The 22,882-nt window shown below is 37.3% G+C and overlaps 2 protein-coding genes across 2 annotated transcripts in view; one reads left to right on the top strand and one right to left on the bottom strand.

Moving 5' to 3' along the window:
• Positions 1-626, top strand: part of LOC306853817 (solute carrier family 35 member F2-like) — a gene marked incomplete at its 3' end in the record, with an annotated part of 8,593 nt that extends 7,967 nt beyond the window's left edge. Inside the window, exon 9 of the mRNA XM_079391465.1 lies at positions 594-626. Coding sequence (XP_079247591.1) covers positions 594-626 — 33 coding nt within the window. The remainder of the gene's footprint in view (positions 1-593) is intronic.
• Positions 51-22,882, bottom strand: LOC306853977 (max-binding protein MNT-like). Its single transcript, XM_079391720.1, has 6 exons — positions 22,627-22,882; positions 17,057-17,615; positions 16,868-16,909; positions 15,565-15,676; positions 3,833-4,025; positions 51-3,206 (listed from the first exon to the last, which is right to left on the bottom strand). The coding sequence occupies exons 1-6, from the start codon at positions 22,697-22,699 to the stop codon at positions 2,485-2,487; spliced, it is 1,701 nt and encodes a 566-aa protein (XP_079247846.1). The 5' UTR covers positions 22,700-22,882; the 3' UTR covers positions 51-2,484.

Below are 22,882 nucleotides of genomic sequence, written 5' to 3'. Positions count from 1 at the left end.
TCCTTTCACTAGCCTGTTAATTTTCCAAAAATGACTACTAAACAATAGGTAAATGTACCAAGATTTATTTTTTATTCAACATTTGTTCTTTTATTTATTTTTGCTCCTCTTACAACATTATGGACATTTAGGTCTATATGCAGCCCCAAATTTACAGGCTATATACAATTTGAACTTTCTCCATAGGGAAAACACACTCTATATATACGCATATATATAATATCAGTGTGGAAAGAGGTCTGAAAAGTTGCCCCGACATATATATAACTATACATGGTCCCAGAAACTGAAAAGAACATATTTTTAAAAAACTTTAGCACTGAAACAAGAATCATCCATCTACATGCAAAAACAGCCACATCACTTAGTCTAAGAATGTATACATCCTAGTGTGGATACACAAAACTAAAACCTGACAGCCAAAATAAAAATGTTCAATGTGTTTTCTCTCACACGCTTACAGAAGCAAAACAAATGCAGGGACTCTTGCACAACATAATGCTAGTGTGATTGGTAAACCTGGCTTGCTCTTATTGGAACAACCGCCAGGGATCACAGTGTTAGTTTTAAATCAAATCTCTGTGTACATACAGGCTGTGCTCTACCTGCAGGTCAGTGTGGCTTGATACAAACATCTTCCCATCCATGAATCCTTCACCATCTCTCAGACTCTTACAACTCTCCTGAAGCCTAAAAGATCAATCCACCTTCCAATTGCAACATTATTAGTCACTAAAACATAAAAAACAAAGCCTCTGAGAAACGCATTCACTACACAAACACACAAATGCATGTAATTTTAACACTCTGCTACATGACAAATTAACCATGCAGTTATTTCCTGCACATATAACAACCAACATTTATCACCAGTGGCAAGATGAAGGCAATGAATGTGTTGGAATACATTCGCAATGACATCCAGAACAATGTTTGCGCTGTTGCAAACTAATGGCTATTTAATATGGTTCATACACCACTGTGCTGGATTTAAGTAGGTGGCTTTGTTAGTGAATAACTTAAAGAGTGCAGGTGCAGCAAGAGAACAATAGGGGGCGTCTGTGCAGCATTGAACAGGACTCCAGATTGACAACGTTAAAGGCACTCCTGTCAGATTCCCACGACTCACATGACAGTCACACAGCAGTAGTGTCTATGCCAGCTAGAGCACTACAGATAAATCATGTAAACTCTGTAAAACTATCATTTCCAATAGAAACATCTCACATACGCTCCAGGTGTCTAAATGTACAAATCAACATCATGATTGACTATTGTACACTGCAAAAATGATTTTCTTATTCAGTATTTGTCTTGATTTCCAGTAAAAACCTAACTTTTTAAAAATCTAAATTTATACAATAGCAAAACAAAATGGCTTGATATATTAAGTCTTGTTTTCTAAAACGTATCAAAGTTCAGTGAGTTTATGCTTATGTGAGGCAAGAAAAAAGCTTAATTGAAAGGAAAACAAGATTTTTCTTGTTTAAAGCTCACTTAATTTTGATACATTTAATATCTTAATTCATCTTCCTTCTCTTGTAATTATATCTTGCTATAAGAATTTATAAATAGCCTATTTGAAAAAACAAAAAAAAACAAAAAAAAAACAGAAATATTAAGAAAATCATTTCTCCAGTGTAATGATGATGCTACATCTTGCATCAACAATAGTGGTAAAATATGACACCAAACTGACCAGGAAAACTGATTTTAAAGCAAGTTGACCCAAAAAAACAAAAATTATTCATTCATCAAGTCGTTCCAGACTTTTACAACTTTCTTTATTCTGCAGAACACAAAAATAAGCTATTTTGAAGTGTTTTCTTTTTTGTCCAATGAAAGTCAACAGGGTCTGTATGGTTTTGAACCCCACTGACTTTTATTGTACTGACAAAAACAGTTTGTGTTCATGTTTAGCAGAAAAAGGAAAGTCAAACAGGTTGGAACGACAAAATTCTGTCTTTAAGAACTGTAGGGACTTCAAGAACTGGTTGAGGATTCGACACAGTACATTAAACCTGGAAGCTGAGAAGAGCATTCACATGAGGTGTGCTGTTAGTTGAGGAGTTAGTGTGAGGTATTATGGGGGCTGCCTTTTCATTAAGTCATTTACACTAGTAGTCACACATATTAGGCTGGCTGAGAGTCAATCTAGGCTGAGATCGCTGCACAGTTTCATCATAATACACTCCACTAGAGCCTAAAACACACTGAGCAGCACACAAGCACTCTAGACTTTGCCTTTGCCCACACATAAAGATAAAACATCTCTTTTTGTCTTTTATTTTATATCATTATATAGTAGACATTCAATAAATTTCTTTGTGTCATCTTTATATACTTTCTTTTCATTTGGAATGTACTGAGTCCTTTAGCTTTATAGTTCGTTTGAATGCAGTGCTGCATGTAGTGGCGGTCTCAAACAGGGCAGACCAGTCTATAAGTGTCTATACTCTATCTGGGGGTCTGTATGTCAGCGCCTCAGGCCAGCTTTAGCGTGCTGACTGGGAAGGAGGGCATGGTCACCATTGTGACTGGGTTGAGGACGGTCTGGCCCACCAGTTGAGGGTGATGGGTAACCATCTGAGCGCCCACTGGTGTCTGCTTGGCTTGCACGTTGGTCACCGAAGTGCCGTTTATCTGGCTGTGAGAGAGGGTTTGCGCGATGTGGCTCATGACTGCCGGCTGTGTGACTGTGACGGACTGTGGGTAGATTGCTGGAAGATGGGCGACAGTGATGTGGCTAATGGATTGAGGTCCTGGGGCCAGCTGCACCGAGCTTGAAGAGGAAGGAGCGATGTGGGCCATGTGCTTGGAGCCCGGCTGGATCACGCGGTTGACGGTTTGGATGACGGAAGCGTGTGACGCCGATCCTGCGTGGGCGATGACAGAAGGCTGCAGGCTGGCCGTGGTCACTATATGGGTCTGGGCTGGAGGTAGTGTCTGTGGGGTCACCACCTGGGCGGCAGGAGCGGATGCTGGGCCGTTAGAAGCTGTGATTAGAGTGGCGGTGATGGGGGAGAGTTGAGCTGAGGGAAAGGGGGGTAAAGTCTTTGATGGTTTGTGAGGGATGGGGATGTGCTGTGTTATGAGGGATGACACAGGACGGGACTTATTTAAATCTGGCTGAAGCACAGCAGGCACTTTGGGTAAGGCGCTGGGCGTCTCGTCTTCGATATCTTCATCAATGTTGTCTTCACCTTCTGTAGAGACAACAACAACAAAAATGGTCAGAAACTATTACTGGATTGTTTCAAGTTAAAAACAAAATCTAAATAAAAGCTTTCAGTCAGTTGTCATTAGCTTTGAAGCCATTTAGTGTACTTTTTACCATTTTTAGGATATATATACTGCACCGTGTAAAAGTTTGGGGTGGGTAAGATTTTTTTTTAGTGCTAATGTAAAGTGTTTTATGATCCCAAAGGCTACATTTCTTAAAAATACAACAAAATAATGCTATGTAATATTATTATTTTCTTTCATTTTTCCTTTATTTCTTTCATTTATTACTTTTAAATAATAATATGCTGATTTGCTGCTCAAGAAACATTTCTTATATTATAATATATTATAATAATACTTTTGTGGAAACCATGATACATTCAAAATTCTTTGTGGTTCATTTCATCTCAGGGTTTTCTGAGATATAGAAAGCTCAAAAGACTTTTCAAAAGACATAACTTTTAAAAACGGGCAATGAGTGCTTGTACCAAATTTAAACAAGAAAATCTCAGGACAAAAATGTATCAAGTGAATTTTTAAACTCTGTCAAAAAGCATGCTGTCAATTAGCATGGAAACCTGCAGACGAGGTCTTCTGCAGGACTAACCTGAGGCAGTGGAGGTAGAGGCCTGGTCATCATCTGGCTGGACAGTCTGTCGAAGAACACGGTCGATCTCAATCACGTCCAACCGCTGACTCAGCTCGTTCTTGAGCTCGGCCAGTCTCTGCTGCAAGGCGATCTTCTCCCGTGCCAAACGCTCCATCTCATGCTCGTAGTCCTTCTCCTTCCTCTTCAGAGTCTATGAGTTCAAACAGAGAAATAATTAAGTGAGCATTTTCCACATGCACTAAGAACTGGCAGGGAGCACCTCAAGTTTATAGTTTAAAAAGCTGCAACAATGAAATGTCATCTTGCTGTGCAGCATAAAGCAGGTAAGAAGAATGCAAGGCCAGCATTCACATGCACTTAGAGATGGCTGGCTTTTTCCTTAATACCCCATCTATCATTAAAGAAGTCCAGCTAAAGCAAAACAAAGAACCCAAGAAACCAGTAAGAGACATAAACAGCTGGATGAGAAAGAACTTAAAATAGAGGAAGATGTGTTGTAAATATATTCGCTAACTTGTCCATAAAAAATAACTTGCAGAATAATAAATTCAGTGATAAGTTATAGATATGGGTATTGGGTAAAAAGAGACATACTATCATTACAAGATACTAATTTATGTATTATTTATTTTTGTATTTATAAATTAATTATCATTATAATGTAATACAATGTAATATACATATATATTTATATTAGATATGAATTTATATGAATATAATTAATTTATTTCTCTCTCTATGTATGTGTACATGTATATGTATAATTTATAGCTTGCTTTATGTATAAAAAAAATCATCATCATAACGTAATCCAATGTAATTTTATACTTTATATCTCATTACATATATACTTATGTCATTTATGTCCCTCTCTATTTATAAAACAAGTATATATAAAATAACTGGTCATGTCAGGGTTTTTTTTGTGATGACGATCAAAAATACCTCTTACTCACATCTTGACAGAGCACTGTCAAGGCTGCTTATATTAATGCAACTTCTTATAAGGAAGACATTTGGAAATTTAGACATGCACGTAAAAAATGTCACATGCTTCTCTGTAAGTGTGCTTGTAATCATCTATAGGCGTAGACTTCCTGGATGCCTCGGCCCAGCGCACACCTCCCCACCGTCTGTTTTGACCCTGCCACTGCCACTCTCTCTTACTCACACAAACATGTGGATTACCCAAGGCATGACAGCACCTCCCCCTTCTGGGAAGGCATTCACTTGCTGTGCACGAGTGCACACGCTGAGTAACCAGTGGGAGGAGCCCATGACACACGAGCTCAGCCAATCACAAGTGGGCATCTGGGTAGTGTGAGCATGCTAAACAAGACTACATCTCTACCTACCCACAAAAACACACAGATACTGATCCAGCTTCACAAACATGAGGTAAACTGTAGATCAGGGAAGCACGAAACTCCAGACACACACACACACACACACACACACACACAGATAGAGTGAGAAGGGAGGGACAGAGGGCAAGACACAGCACACACTGGGCTGCGCATAAGCGAACCAGTCTCCCTGCACTGTCAGCTGACGCATGAGAAACAAACAGGCAACGAGGACACAACAGCAGCTAAGGCCCTTAAGAGGATAGATCGAGAGAGATTAAGGGGTCTGCTTATTCAACAGTTCGTCTCCTCTACGTCAGCGTAGCGCTATTTTGGAGAATATCCGCTGGACGAAAACTGCGTACGCTCTTCTGTGTCAGCCGCACTGCGCGGATACGTCTTCTCCGTATATTGATTTGAATGAAAACAGCGCATCCGGTATGCAGCTAACGCAATTTGTGTCCAGCGGATATTCTCCAAAATTCATACGTTACAAAAGAATTAATGATCACGAAGCTGATCTAATGACATGCTCTTTAGGAAACTTAATGGTCAAATAAAGAGCACATTCAATTTACTGCGATACGTATCAGCAAAATCACTGCATATAAAACACATTTAAAGAGACCCACTACTGACACACTAACCCTCAAACAATGAGCAATGACAATGGATGCACGTATCACACAGCACCACGTGCGCTGGACAAGCATGGCCCTGAAGAAATAACAACAGCGTGGAAGATCCAGGCCAGTCATTTGATATGTGTACAGGTGTGTGTAGATCGCAAGATAGAAGATAAAGGAGGACTTGCAGTTCAGCTCAGGGTCTTATCAGGTCTCTGTTCTACTGTGCTCTCGTGAATAATGACAGGTCACTGGGCCAATCGATACATGCCAACGCCACTTCCTATCCAAAGCACAGAGTGGCCTTTCGCCTCTCAGAGGTGTCAGGTGGAGTCCTTGAGCGTTGTCAAGGCAACAGATGAAATCCATCACAGTTGCTGTGGTAACAGGTACATTGAGCAGGCAGCAGAGTGTGACAGTGTGAGCATGTGTTGTCTGCACTGGGCAGCAGCATAAAGCCTGTTTGATTGAGCACCTCTCATTAGCTCCATATATAAGTCTGGTGTGCTGGACACATGCTTTACGTAACAACACTAACAGAATGAATCACAGAAAGTAGCATACAATCTTCAGGAAAACATGTGACCTCAGTTGATCCTTTACTTAGTCCTGCCTTTATATTAGGCCTAACATTACTGACCAACGCCGTCTGCTGTTTTCTTAGACAAACATTTGCTCTTTTTTAATATATACTCTACTATTTTTTAAAGTTTAGGGTTTGTAAGATTTTTTGAATGTTTTATAAGAAGTCTCTTATGCTCACATGCTGCATTTATTTAATAAAAAATACAGGAAAACAGTAATATTATTACAATTTAACGTAACTGTTTGCTATTGTGGTACATTTTAAAATGTAATTTATTCCTGTGATGACAAAGCTGAATTTTCAGCATCTTTTCTCCAGACTTCAGTGTCACATGATCCTTGAGAAGTCATTCTAAGACGATGATTTGGTGCCCGAGACACATTTCTTATTATCGTCAATGTTGACAATAATAACAAAGTTTAATAAATTACAGAAACAGTGATACATTTTTTAAATTAAATATACATAACATAATATAATTATATGAAGTCCAAAACAATAGCATTTAATTGAAACATTTTTATAACAACATATAACATAACAGTTTTGTTTACATAATATATGTGTGTGTACTGTGTATATTTGTTATGTATTAGGGATGTCAACGATTAATTGACGATCGATTAATTGTCGATAAGAAATGTAATCGATAAAAGCTATGGATGGTCGATTAAGCAGTTTCATTTTGGGGTGCGTGCGGCTCATGCGCAAAACACGTGCAAACGGCTGTGAGTGACGGTGATGGGGCTGGGTCTTACACGAAAATAATTTACTAAATGTATAAACTACGCTTTTAATGTGATCCATTCCAAACTTTAAAAGTACATTAAAACAGATACAATATAAAGTTATTTTGTATTGAAATGTAGTAATAAGTCATGTTCAATTATAATTTCCCTAGATAATTGTTACATATCGGGCACTTCGCTTTGTCAGGGCTGCGGACACAAGCAGGACAGATAGGCTACTATAGAGGCTATTCATTCATACAACTTGTTCATTCGTTCCTATGACATATTAATTTGTGGCCACTGTCCATGTTTCATTCATTTGTTCCCTAGAAAACCCATGATTTAACTTAAATGCGAGAACTATTTAAGTCATAGTAACGAATTCTTAATTCATGGCCACGAAATCTTTCATTTCCCCCCACGTTTACCACAGCAAGAGATGTGAAAACAGTGATTAAAAGCGAACAACAAATAAATAAACCTGCGAATCTAGAGGGTGAGACAGTGAGGATTTGGGAAAAGAAACAATAAATAATATTAAATTCGTGACCATCCAGCAAAACAGAACACAAAGCCGCGTATGGCTTGATTTAAATGTATGCGCTTGAACGGCATGAATTCTAAAGCATGGTCGCGATGTAACATTTGCCTGCTAACCAATTATTTTCTTATTAACAAAGGTTTGCACCTCACTTGTGTCATAATACTCACATTAAAATGTTTTCAAATGGGTAACAGTGTGTTTTGCGTAGCAACACTGGTGGATCACTGACCGCACGTCACAGCCCCACGCGCCGTTCTTACGTTTGGGATCATTTTATTTTAAATCCCGATAATGTCAATTGCAAACATTGCGATGATGTTTTAAAATAAAACAACGAGCACCATGAAACCATTTAAAAAGGCACATTCATCGGTCTCCATCACAGGATATGAAACAGCACAACAAGTGTAATGATCCCGTGCGTAACGGCGCGCTCTCTTCATTTTATCAAATGATCGTAATCACCTCCATTCATTTTACGATCCTGCTACTAGCCTTTTATTTAGACTAAAAACCCTTTTCATTCGGGTGAGGAAGCTGCCGTTTTGAGTTGCATTTGCACATCCTGTCATGCCGGTGACTATGCAACTGCAATAGAAGCATTTTACAGTATTAAGGTTAACGATTAATCGATCGTTAATTTAAATAACGATCGATTATGGAAATTATCGGAAATTGACATCCTTATTATGTATAGATATAAATACACACACATGCATTATTTTGAATGCAATTAATCGCGATTAATCGTTTGACAGCACTAATATACAGACCCCAAACATTTGAACAGCAGTAAGTAATATTTGCATTCAGAAATGCATGAAATGTAATTATGAAAAATCTGGGTAAACACTGTTGCCAGGTCACTTATAACAGTGTATTAATACAAGATTACTGTCTTTTCTCCCCCCCAAAACTTTGCTGAATAATTTAACACTGTCTTTAAACAAAACCAGCAGATAACAAATGCTTTGAAATATCATAATTCATTCCAGCCAACAATAACACCCAATCAATTTTTAGGCCTAGGGAGCACATTTTAATGAAAACCAAGTTTATTTCTATTGGATGTTCTGCAAAACTCAGTTGAGTTAGTAACAGTAACCAAACGGGGTGGAGCTTATTGAAGAGCCAATTACAAACAAACCTCCAGTTGAAAGAAAAATTCTAGATTCTGATTGGTTGAATACAGCGTTCCAGTTGTGCCTGACATACATGATCTAGAAATAGCTATGATGTGAAACACTTATCAAGTTAATAGCCAAAGGTAATAGCAATACCAGACCACATTTCTACCGCCACAAATCTAAACCTGAATCTCAGTGCGAGCGTTTCCAAACATTACATCTGCACCCCGTAAAAGACAGTTACACAAGACCCGTCCCTGGTCTTTTTTCCAAGCGTGCCCTCCTTCCCCTGGGGGGCCGGAGCATTCCTTGCTGGCGGTCTCCACCAGGCCCTCAATGACCCCACCTCCCACCACTGATGAGGCATGTTGACAGCTCTCTGGTCTGTGTGCTGCATCAGGCGCAGCTCCAGCCCACAGCTGTGCATGCCTGCCTCTATTAGTCACTCTCTCTCACACACACACACACACACACACACACACACACACACACACACACACACACACAGGCCTGCTCCACAAACACCCAAACCCACTGAACTCCTGATCCGCGGACTGGGGCCCCTTCACTCCCTCCCTCCGGCTCCAGCACAGAACGGCTAAATCATCCATTTTATTTTTGGCGTTTTATAGTTTAATATTTGAAGTTAGATTTTAATTTAGTTTTTGTAAGTTTTTTAATTAAGCTTTAGCTTGTAGTTTAACTTTTAATTTAGTAGTTCAACTTAAACTAAAAAAAAATATGAGAAATAGAAACTAGAAACTTATTTATTTTATCTTATTTCAGTTCAGTTCAAGTAATCAAAATGGTTTTATGGTTTCAGTTAACAATAATAACCCTGCTCCTGACTGAATATGAGATGTTATCACAGGAATAACAACATCTGGATGGTGTTTCAGGAGATGAATGTGAATCATTGTCGTATTCATATTCTGGAGGATATGGAGGTAAAATAAGGCCAGAGAGGAACATCCACGTGAACAGCAGCTCTCAAACTCAGGGCCGACTGGAGAGATGAACTGATAGTGGCTTTAATTAGCTTTTGTAGTCAGTTTCTCACAAGCCAAGCGCATGACTTCACCCTCCCCCATCGTTTGCCATCATCAGTTACTCACTGAAGCCCCGCCCCCTGACTGCGCACATCGTTCAGTGTCGTCATGTTTATGTATATACAAATGTGCATGCTTAAGATGGATTCGTATGAGTTAAAAATTAACTCGCATGCAGTGTTAGGATGTCCTGCGTTTACAGACTCAGTTCTGCAGAACAAAGAAGGGAGAGAAAGAGAGCCACGTTGCAGCCACACTCTTCCTCAAAAACAAGCCCGCAGTAAAGGATATCCCATGACTCCAGTTTGAGGTGTTTGGTAACTTGGTCAGTTCAAGCACAGCTATAAATCTCACTGGGTCTCTGGTTTTGCTGTGATGCTAAAGAGAAAGTCTTGTAGTGCAGTGTACATTTGTTTGGGGACAGAGATAGATCAACCAACATTATTTCCTTTAACTGACACTTTTTGTGACAAAAAGAGTTTGGGTTTGATTAAATTACACAAGGCTGTCAAATGTCAGATCTACTAATTTTTACTTAGAAAGTTGCTAGACAAATTAAAAAAAAAAAAGATAAGAAGATATAAAAGATATTAATTCTGGCTCACTTGATTCCCTAGCAAAAATGAAACAAAAATCAGTTGAACATATTTCTCCTAAACATAAAAATAACTTGTAACTGCTGAACTGTTTTCATCAGTTCATATTTGTTCACTGTATTTTTAACCAAATAATTATAGCCTTGTATAGAATGTATATATATAAAAAAAGTACTAGCCGTTTTTTAGGGGATATATATATTAGGTCGGAATTAGTATTTTATAATTGCAACTGGACACAGTTGTTTAGAGAAAGCCCAGCTTTGTCGTTTTGCTAGACACAGGGAAAACAGTTCATGACGATGGACAGACGATAGCAACATTTTCCATTTAAAGCAAATGATCTACAGATGGTGCGACTCAATTGGACAGACCAAAATTAGACATGTAGAAATCTCTGCCAGCCAGGATGAGGCTGACATTTACCAAATAATACTTGTTGAATCAGCTACATTAAAATTGCAGTGGTTTGTACAAGACAAATGGGCCTTTTAGCATGCATAGGAATCATGGGATCTAATCCCACAAGGATAAACCACAAGTTTCTGTAGGGTATGATATGGATGACCAACTGACCCCATACTATAGGCCTTTATCACACTTCTGCGTTCGAAAAGCGGAAGATTCAAATAGTAGCGTAAAAGAACTTCCGCTGTGGCTGTGCCCACGGCATTGTTGTGGATTATTTATGTAGAATTCAGCACATACACGTCTTCTAAAGACACCAATCTCAGTTTACAATTAATTGAGTATTATGAAACGAAGGAATGTGTCGCGTTGCTCAGATTGGCTAATGTTACACACTAAAATGAAGGATGACATGATACATGGCATGGAATCGGTATAAATACGCAGTTTTAACATTGACGTTTATTGCATCAGTGTTCAACTAAACTAAATTAGTCTAATTTTCTTCACAAAACTGGCATCTGTCCATTAACAAAGCAGGTGGAAATTCCTTTACGCTACTAATCGGAAGCCGGATGTGACGACACGCGGACTGTGATAAAAGGCCTATAGTGCTGACATGCACTGCTACACAAAGACAGGAAATGAATCGGGTGGATCTCACAGGATTCATTCTGGTTTTGCGCAGTCAAAATCCTACTGAGACAAAAAAAAGGACACAAAACTGACCTTGTAGATTTCACAATCCACTACAAACCATCCAAAAACAAAAATTATAAAAAATCTCAATCCAATTATCTGGATTAAACAATATGTCAGTAACTGGAACACAACGCACTGCTAAGCAAAACAGGTCCTGCAAGGTTTAGGCAGCACCTAATGCGGGGGTTTCAGGGATCAAGCTCGACAAGTGTGCCATGCTGCGGCAGGAACAACAGCTGGAGGGGGCCGTCACTGGGGGGTGACGTCACGCGGCTCTGTCTAGCCATGTGCTCGCTACTCATGTGGCACGGCAGAGAACATGATGAACGCAAGAGTGGGGGAAGGAGGAATAAAAGCACAGAGGGAGGGAGAAACGGAGGAGGAGCTCTGAGCTACTAGACAGAACTGGGAAACTCCTGAGACTCGTAGTAGGCTAACATTTAAAGCAGCAGTCAACATAATCCACAGTTCACAACGTGTAAAGTCTGGTATTATGAATATTATGAGTATAGCATGAAAAATGAATATAAATCTGCAGTTCAATATTTCAAATCAACATTTGTAAGTAATATGAAGCATGAGTCAAAACCACAAGGACAGCAGTGTGACAAGTTCCTCAAGATTTTCCACGGCAAGCAAATTTCTCTGAATATTCAGAGAAATGAAAGAAACGGCTTTTATTTTCTCCCCAGAGTAACAGTATGTTAGTGTGTATTTAGTATTAGTATTAATTAGGGGTGTGCTCAAAATATCGATTCTTAGATACATACCGATATAATAAAAAAAGATACAGTATCGATAGTCTAGCCCTTAGTATCGATACTCCGCCCAGCCATTAGGGGGCGCAGCGGCGCCCGCGAGTTTAAAAAAACTCATGGAAAATGTTAAAGCAAGATGTAGCATTTAAGTGATTTCATAGTGAAATATGTTATGGCAGTACATGGTGTCACAAAAAAGAATTATAAGAAGATTTAATAAGAAGTTAAGAATAATAAGAAGAAGATGTTGTGCTTGTGTGAGCTCAGACTGTACCCTTGGAAAGTTAAATGTTGACTTGTGGTAATTTCCAGATTAATACAATTTGTGTACAATTAATCAGAGCACTTAAAGTTGCAAATATTTAAGCAAAATGCACTTTGTTATAATGCACTGACTTTTGTCTTCAATAAATTGAAGAAAAATGCAGAGTTCTGTTTGTTGAGTAAATGTGTTCAGCATTAACTAATTGGCTCTGGCCCATGTATTTTTATTGAATCGTATCGAATCGTGTCACATTGTATCAAATCGTATCGAGACAGCTCTGTATCGAGGTACGTATCGAATCGTGACCTGTGTATCGAGGTATGTATCGTATCGCCAGGTTCTCCAAGGTATACAGCCCTAGTATTAATATGTAACGGTGTGTATTTTAGTATTATATCTATACTATACTATTTTAGTATTTCTTGAATTATTAGATTTTTTTTCTGTTTTGTATTTCAGCTTTAGTTTTAATAATTTTAGTATTTTAACTTCAAATATATTTCAGATAGCTGCCGAGGCAAGATTTGTCATTTTCTTTAAAGTTTTTTTTTATTTTAAAGTTTTCATCTAATATTTTATTTCAATTATCATTTTAATACAGTTTTTAACAATTTTAATAGCTACACTTTATAACAGGTTTCCATTTGTTAACTACATTATTTGAATATTTAATGAATTTACAACATTATTAATCTTAGCTAATGTTAATTTCATCAATATTTTATGGGGTAACGTGAACAAATTAATGAATTAACGGTTGTATTTTTATGAACTAAAATTAAGAAAGATTAATAAATACTGTAGTAAATGTATTGGTCATTGTTACTTAATGAGTCATTCAATGTTACATTGTAGTCTTTTCTGTTTTAGACAACAGTAAAAGCACTGGTATACTGTATTACCTGGCCTAATACAGATAAGCATTGTCGCAATCTGTCCTGTGAGTAACAAATCACTAATCACTTACTTCACTTTGAAAGTCAAAAATCAGATTTGGCACAACGTCACAGGAATATGGGAATCAGGTGCCATGAAGATGAATAAAATTAAGCGTAATCTCTTCAAACAATCCTCTTATTCAGTTCTGGGAGGAGCTGATTGGTCAGTGAGGTGAGAGTGGGAGGGGCCGTGCATCGAAGCGCATGCAGAGGCAAACGCGTGGAGGTGAGGTGCCCGTGCCTGCCTCTGCCCATGGCCCAGCGGACGGCCTGAACACACGCTGTGCCACCGCCACCTCCAGAGACCATCGCAAAACACACGTACACACAAACACAACACTAATCATTAAGACAGAAGCCCCGTGATCTGCAGGCACAGGCACACAATAATCTTTTAGCAGGAACACAACAAAACTGACTAGCTTTTCTGTCAACATTCAATAAAATATACACTAACACATGAGCTTACCACAAACCTGACCTTCAAGAAAAACATTCAAAGACAGTAATTATTAAGTGTCATTAATAATAATAATACATCCAGAGTGACTAACTAAAACTAGCCACGCTTAACATTTTTTACTAGCTAAGGCACTATCGCAAGCTTTGTTCCACAACTAGTGTTGTAACAAAATGCTACATTTCTGTTTTTGTTACATTGTAACAGCGGGCTATAAAAGCACTTGAAACACACTCCTAATGTCCTCTCAAATGTAGGCAAGTCTAATTCATTTGAATAATGTAATGCAAACAAACTTGTTCAAAAAATAATTAGTAATTCATTAAACTCCTTCAAAAATATTAATACTATTAAATTACGAAGTAATTTAAATGTATTAGTTTTGTTGAATTAGTTTATTCAGAGATTAAAATGGTTAAAAAAAGACATTTTAATTTAAAATTAGGGTGTTTATTAATTTTCTGTAAATTAATTAGTTAATTACTATTATTATTACTGAGCAGAAATTAAATAGCACTTTAATTAGTGGTTTAATGATGTTATTCTATCTGACAGCCTATAGTCTTTCTGTGCTACACACATTTTGCTCAGGTTGACTATACAGTTAAATAAATGTATTTTATTTATACATTTAAAAATATATTTATGTATATTGACTATATAGTGACTTTTTTGATGCACATTCAAATCTAGCCTGTAGTTAACTACTTTTTACAACTTATAGTATATCCAAGTACCAGTGGTGTGTAAATCTACAGTTTCAATGTAGCTTCACAGTACTAATTACAAAAATCTAAATTATGATTTTCTAAAAACAACAGATCCACATATTCAATACAAATTCATACTCAAAAAGCATCAACCTCCCAGTATGCAGATCACATTCTGGAAGAATCATAGCAAATGGCTGATTGTATTCAACAGGCCATGTGCTTTAAATAAATACACCTTAAGCCTGGTTGAGCGACAGGCAGCAGAGAGCGGCGGGAAAGGGCGATAATGGGTGGGCTGGGTCCGATCTGTCAAATCCACCAATGGCTAGAAGCAAGTGGCTTAAGGAGGAGGTGGGTGACGGCGCCGAGGATCCAGTGACACAAGTTCAGTTTCCACACTGCCCTAGTTTCCTGCACGTCTTGTGCCTCGGCTAAATCAAATCCTTTGATTTGATTGGATTTCTATTTCTTCTTCTAAACTAAAGGCTCTTGCAGGAGCCGTGCGCATGTGTGAACGAGGCACTGGTTTAATCAGATCATGCAAGAGCATAGCTTATGATCTCGGTTTACAGACAAAGAGAAGATGCTCTGCTCACACTGCAGGAGAGCAACTATCCATTTTCCCTCAGCAAATAAACTCGATCAGAGATCTTTAATCTCACAGCTTTAGATCAATCAAAGCAACACTGGAAATATCTAATTTCTCAGATAAAAAAAACTGTAACTAACAAACTGAAGACTGCATCATAGTGTGGTTTTCCCTCCTGCTCTTGCATTTTTTACATGTATAAATATACACCTCAAGTCAATGATGATATGGGCTGAGATACAGATGTACAGCAGACAATGAACATGTAAATGTAGATTTATCAGCGCTTACCTGAATGTATCTCAGAGCACTTCTCAGAAGACTCAGATTGGAGGTCTTCTTTTCATCAACATTAGGGATGTTCTTTTTCAGGGTCTCAAAACACTCCTTTAAGTGAGCACGTCTGAGAAAAGAAGATCATTTCTAATTACAAAAAAGTTATACTAAGATTTTATGTGGTATCAGCATTCGCTTATTTATATTTATATAAACAATTATATATTATAATACATTTATGAGACAATTAAGTGCTCTATTCATTTTTATCTGTGAAGTATGTGAACAATAAAAATATAACAAATCAAATCAAATCAAATCACTTTTATTGTCACATCACCACAGCACATGTGCCTTGGTGAGTGAAATTCTAGGAAGCGTGCTCCAGACAGTGAAACAATTTACATATAGACAGTACCATTACATATCTACAGACTTATACAGATGACAATGTGCAATATATACATACACATACTCAGTACACACAGTGTACTATTAGACATACTTACAGTTAGCAATACACATCATACACAGTATGTAGTACACATTCTACATTACGTACAATATACATATATACAATATACACATACACATATATTATATATACCTGATATACTATAAACATAACTTGATTGTATGTGTGTAATTTCTGTGCCACTAGCAGAATCTGTTTTTGATCCATTTGTTTATCATAAAAACTTTTTTTTTTTTGCAGATGTTACACTACTGTTCAATTTCTTTTAAAGAAATGTATCATTTTATTCAGTAGAACACAGTAAATTGATCAAAAGTAATATAAAAGGCATTTATACAGTAGTTCTACAAAAGATTTCCATTTCACATAAATGTTATTATTTTGAACTTTCTATTCATCAAATAATTCTTAACAAATGTATCAGGGTTCCACAAAAATATTAAGCAGCACAACTATTTTCAACATTGATAATAATAAGAAATGCTTCTTTAGCACCAATTCAGGATATTAAAATGATTTCTGAATGGTCATGTGACACTGAAGGCTGCTGAAAATTCAGCTTTGACATCACAGGATTTTTTTTTTTAATATATTAAATAGAAAACAGGTATTTTAATTTGAAATAATAATAATAATTCACAATATTACTGTTATTACTGTATTTTGATTAAATAAATGCAGCCTTTGCATGCATAAAATACTTATAAAAAATATAAAAATATAAAAAAATCCTACTGACTATAAACATTTACATGATGGTGTACACATACATCACCCTGTATGTGTAAAAACATTGGTGAAAGGCACTAAAGTCTGGTAAACCAGCAGCAAAGACGACCTTACCTGTTTTTTTCAAGCTTATTGTGCACTTCTCTCGTTCCTGCCCTGTAAACACAGGTCATATGGTCTTTAATAGTTAGCTCTCAAACATAATGCAAACTCAGAGCCGTAAAACCAACTATAAAAGTTTTCACATGATTCAGTTTTAAACAATGGTTAACATAGTGATAACAGCTTCACATCTTGACTCACCCTCCAGGTCTCTTCTTGCTGTCCAAATTACGGTGGTCATCAGGCGGGCTGTCTCTGACCGCAGGGCTGGGTTGGGCTGAAGGAGGTCCATGCTGAGGGAGAAGTGCATGCTGGGAAGCTGTGACGATGGGGCCCAGGTAGGTCTGGAGCTGCTGGGCTGGTTTGGTGCCATTGGACTGAGACAGTGATGTGGGTTCTGCCTTCACCTGAGACGAGATGAGGGGGTGTTGGTGCAGTGGCTGCTGGTTTGGCAGCGAGTGGGCGTCTTTTCTGGGTGGCGTGAGGCGAGGCGCTGCCGACGGGCTGAAAGCTGTGGTGGGGGGCAGGGGCAGAGCGGGAGGAGTGGAGGACACCATCGGGATGGGGATGACCGTGATGGGCATGGTGGGGGGAGGGGGAGGATGCTGGGCCGGGGCAGGTATGTGGCGATGCTCAGGGCCGGACTCCTCCACCCAGGTCACATGGTTTATTCGAATGGGCTGAGTGTAAGAGTTAACTTCTGCTCTCCACTTCTCCGCCTCCTGCTCACGACGCCGTCTTTCCTGAAGCTCATTCTCTTCTGTTGAAAGAAATATAGGAAAAAATTTTATTACTAATCCAAATCCAGAACCTTCTGGATCTTTAATGGCCCATATTGATATTACCATGACAAATATTTATATGGAATGCATCAATATTAAAAGGCTGATAGTTATATACCAATTACTTTCATGGTATAACTGATAACCAATGAATGAATTTTACAATTATATACTATATTGTCTAAACAAAATTAAAATCAACAAACTAAAAATCAAATCAAACACTAAAAAATTTAAGTAATTTGAATTTAAATTTAGGCACTACAACATTAAGCATAGTAAAAAAAAATATGGATATTCATTTTAAGATTTGCTTTTAAGATTACATTAAACAGATATTAAATTAAAAGTGTTTTGAAAGATTAAGTGTTACATGACACTACATGACAAGTGTTACACAGTAATTTATGAAATGAGAGTAAAAAAATTAAAGTTTCTGTCAGTGTTGTTTTAGTATTTTCATCTACTATTATAATTTATGTTTTGGATTAGCTTTTATTTTTATATTAGTTTTCATATAATTCAAATTTAAAGTTTAGTGATTTTGTTATGTGCTTTTGTCACTTTTGTAAGCTTTATGTATTTCTATTTATCATTAATTTCTTTTTCAGTTTTAGTAATCATATTAATCCAATAAAGTTTTTTAGTTTAGATTAAAAAAACATTTATCCATATTTTTTATTATATGTTAGCCATATGTCAATTACCAAAATTTAATAGTATTACTTTCAGTTATTAATAACAAAAATGTTTTCAATATCAAGCGATACCAGTAAATAAATAAATAGTTGCAGATAACCAAATGAATAAACCAAATGGTAACCGAAATTTGATGGTAATTATTCTATTTTTAATTATTTAATAAAAAAACAAACACAGTCTATACATTTTCAGGTAACATTCAAAGCATGCATAAAAGATATGACCATCTGTCTGGAGTCTCTCTGTGATCTAGTAAACAGTGTTGAAGGAAATGTAGAAGACTGAACTATATGTTGGACACTGCAGGTAACCGTTGACCTTAAACATATGATGTGATGGCATCTCATCTAAACTGGGGCAAATAATGGAGACGGGGCAGCCACAAATCAATATGGGTCAATAAACCAGCCTGAGATTATATCTAGCTCAGAGTGAACTCTATTAAAGGAGCTTTTGTGTGCGTACAGACAAATGAGTGTTACTGGTTAACAGTGGAGGGTAGAGATTACACTGTTAGAGCACATGGTGTACAGGCTTCAGGCTAAAGTTTCTCTGGCCTAAATGGAAACACGATGCTCGTCCCCTCCAACCACACTCCCTTCTTCAAGCAGGGCTGCTCCAAAACACCACAGGACAGCCTCCTGAACCTTCGCCAAACCTTCAGCATCAATTATGCATGCTGTTGCACTCAACTTGACACCGTTTAAGAAATAGTAGAGACACACAAACTGCTTTTTCATTCAGAGAGGAGAGCTAGAGCTTCAGCACGTGATGCACTAAAGAAATTCTACTGCTGTTCAATAGTAAAGTAATGAAGCTACATCTATTTTAGGTGAAAGGATTGGTCGCAGACTGAATTCAGGCTGAAAAACATTTAATCACTTTTTGTTTTAGTTAAACGTTTATCCTCAGTTTAATGTGCAAACCAAGGCAACTAAAAGTAAACCATTCATAGGTTGATTTTCCTGATAAACGTAAATGCTGTGGCATATTCAACACTACCGGGTTTGTTTGAGCAGCACCTGAATGTTAGAATACAAAATAAATTGAATCTATATAAAATTAATATATACACTACAGTTTAAAAGTTTGGGGTCAGTAAGATTTTTTAATGTTTTTGAAAGAATTGTCTTGTGTTAACAAAGTTTGCATTTCTTTGATCATAAATACAGTAAAAACAGTAATATTGTTGTGAATTATTATTACAAGTTAAAACAACTGTTTTAGAATTTATTTGTATTTTAAAATGTAATTTATTCCTGTGATCAAAGCTGAATTTCCAGCAGCATTACTCCAGTCTTCAGTGTCACATGATCCTTCAGAAATCATTCTAATATGCTGATTTGCTGCTCAAAAATCACTTCTTATTATCAATGCTGAATATTTTAGTGGAAACCGTAATATATTTTTTTCAGTATGCTTTGATGAATAGAAAGTTCAAAAGAACAGCATTTATTTGAAGTAGAAATCTTTTTTATCACTTAAGTAATGATAATTTAATCCCTCGCTAAACAAAAGTATTAAAAAGTAAATCAAACACTAATTTTTGTTTCATATCCTAGTGACAGATTACATTTTAAGACATTTTAAAGCCCATTTTATCTACAGTAAAACAGTATAAATCACATTAACACTGAATTCACCTGATAAACTCTTAGGCTTTGCTCAGCTAAAGTGCGTTTAGATATTAGTTCGCTGTTGTGGGGTTGAAGGAGAATTATCCTGATCAGCGGTTTTATGGTTAATCCAAGTCAAATTATTCCAAAAGCTTTCTCTATACATTACTCTTTTTATTATTCCAGCTATTTTAGCACTCACCTAGGCTATGCATAACAACCCAAATTGGTCAAAAATCTTAAAACGTATTACGAACATAGCACTAAAGAAAACTCTGCTTCATATTAGCCAATGGCAATCAAAATATAAAAAAATGAATCATTGCACAACCTAATGCTTGCTGCCAGTTTTAAAAGAATCCTCTTAACGCCCAGGGAGGTAAACAGGTCACAGGTATATACGAGGTGCCCTAGATAAACTGAAAAAGACACAGATGTGTGCGTGTGCGCCTGGAACGTCATGAATCACATTAAGGTGAAAAGCAGGACAGCATCAAATCATGTGCTCTCAGAGGATAATGAGACTTTTAAGACAGGCATTCTTATCGTGTGTGTGTGTGTGTCAGCGAAGGGGGTGGTGAAAGCACTCCAACCTAATCTCAGCCAATCACAGCGCAGCAATCCACCTCTACCAGTCACCACTATGCTATTTGAACAGCGCACGCTTCCTCCTGCTGAAAAGAGGTGTGGGGGGTGGATATTTAGTTCCAAACAATGTTTTAGAATACACCAATTACCAGAATACACAAGGAAGCACAATACACACCAACCAGCAAGCCTTTCAAGTCAAATGTGACTGTTTAGTCCCTTTAAATACACTCGATTTCCTGACACTGAAGCTGTGTTAACAGGTGATTAATGACACATTATTGATATCTTTAAGTAAAAAAGGAAAAACACCTCTCACATGCATGAACGCATATTTTCTTTGAATACTTCTAATTGTGCCAGACTAGAGAAGAGAAGCCCCCGGGTGTTTTTTTTAAACATAATATCTCTGGACAACACCTGACTGTCTGAAGTATTTTGGTGTACTTTTTTTAACAGCTATAGAGGGCAAAGGTGCAACTGCACACAGGAAATGACTGTTCACTAGGTGCAATGCAATTTACAGCCCAGCATTACAAACTGCTGGCTGAATGCTTTCACAGAGTCACATGCTGAGTAGAATTACAGTCAGCTGTGGTGAAATATAAGGAAGTGAAACTGATCGAGAACATTTCTATCACAAGCTTAGACTGGATACAAGTTAGTAAAACAATAATAATAATTATGAGAATGCATTTGATATATCAATTGTATAGAAAATCAGCTTAAAAATCAAGTATACATTTAGTAAATTCAAAAAGAAAATGAAAATATATATTTCATTTCAGAATACATTTAATATATATATATATATATATATATATATATACACACACACACAATTTCCAAATGCAAAAGAAAAAATATAACATTCAAGTCAATTGGCAATGCATTTGATAAATCAATTGAAATGGAATCAAAAAATTAAAAAAATGTAAGCATTTTTTTGAAGTTATGAACTTCGGATATGTATATAAAACTATACAAATTACAAATGCAACAAATAAAATAAAAAATATATTATTCATTTATATTCATGTCAACTTCATTCATCAAGTGCTTGTATTTTTATATTTACTAATGAATAGAACTGCCTTCTGAATCTTTGTAATTACATTTTAAAGTAACGTGATGAAAACAATGTTATATTTTTTATATTCGAATTGTTAATTCTATTTATCCTCATTATGCTTATGATGTAAATTCTTCCTGAGAATGTCATTCTTCCAGTATTGTTTGTCAGAGCACCACGATGATCCAAAACTGCAGGAGTGTGTTATATAACTGCAGTACATTTTGGAAAAGCAAGCAGGGGGTTACTGTCCTACTTTCCCTCTGGTTGTAAACCCCCTCCCTGCACAGAGCAGCGCCTGGCGCGCACATGGAGCGAAGGGGGAGGGCTCTCCGTCCACGCGGATCTTACACGAGGGCGTGGTTATGGCAGACACGTCAACGAGGCGCTTAAGGGGCGTGGCTAAGGCGGACACATCACCGAGGCTTCAGACAGCGCCAGTGGACGCATGCAGCGCGGGAGAGAAAACAATAGTGTGAAATAAATAAACCGTACACTATAGCGCTAAAAACACAATACGAAAATGCAACAAAAAATTAGATCCATTCACTTCTACAAAAAGGATGCAAATAAGAGCCTCGTAATGTGATACTTAGGTCATTATGTAAAGCGCAACTGAACTGGCACTCGCGCACGTACTTGTAAGCCACCGCCCTTAAAAGCAAGCAGGTATGTTTTCCTACATCGACACTGCAATGAAGTATTCAATCACGAACTATCCCAACAGTCAAAGCAGATGAACTTACATTCTCTGCATTTTAATGCATGGCTGTCACTGTCCGGAAAACACCAGTTTACCACCCCAGAAAGTAAACGTAAGCATACTATTCTGCAGTTTTGCTGCAGTCTTGGTATTTTCGGCGTATTATGACATATTTCACGTAGCATGTGACATCCCGTGCAACAATGCCTCATATTAACCAGCTAATACCTTACAGAACAACACTGATTCATTAAAGTGACACTCTGCCTGTCATAAAGGTGTATGTCCTCATATTTTCCCTTTCTTACCACGTGCTTTCTGTTGTTGCAGGGCTTGCAATTCCAAAAACTTCGCTGCCTCTAAAAGCGTCTCGATACTCATCTCTGTCTCTTGATATGGTCCAAAAACGATTGGAGAAGTGAATTAAAAATGCTAAATAGATAGATTCAAATGCTCCTGCTCGGGATCCAATCTTCCCGTCTATAAAAAAAAATAAAATAAAAGGAAAGACGTGACTGGATCCCCCTTGAAGTCACTCTTCCACGCACGTAGAGGAGTCACAAC

This window comes from Barbus barbus (assembly GCF_936440315.1).
Source record: "Barbus barbus genome assembly, chromosome: 34".
NCBI classification, from domain to species: Eukaryota; Metazoa; Chordata; class Actinopteri; order Cypriniformes; family Cyprinidae; genus Barbus; species Barbus barbus.
The sequence above is the reverse complement of the archived record's forward strand: the minus strand, read 5'-3'. Positions and strand labels throughout refer to the sequence as shown.

Bases quoted from the DNA above. Each gene is read 5' to 3' on its own strand.
- LOC306853977 (XM_079391720.1), bottom strand. From the start codon at position 22,699: ATGAGTATCGAGACGCTTTTAGAGGCAGCGAAGTTTTTGGAATTGCAA. The intron at 17,616-22,626 runs GTAAGAAAGGGA...TTCTTTCAACAG, and splicing joins GCAACAACAGAAAGCACGTG to AAGAGAATGAGCTTCAGGAA. The intron at 15,677-16,867 runs GTAAGGTCGTCT...TTCTTTTCTCAG, and splicing joins AATAAGCTTGAAAAAAACAG to ACGTGCTCACTTAAAGGAGT.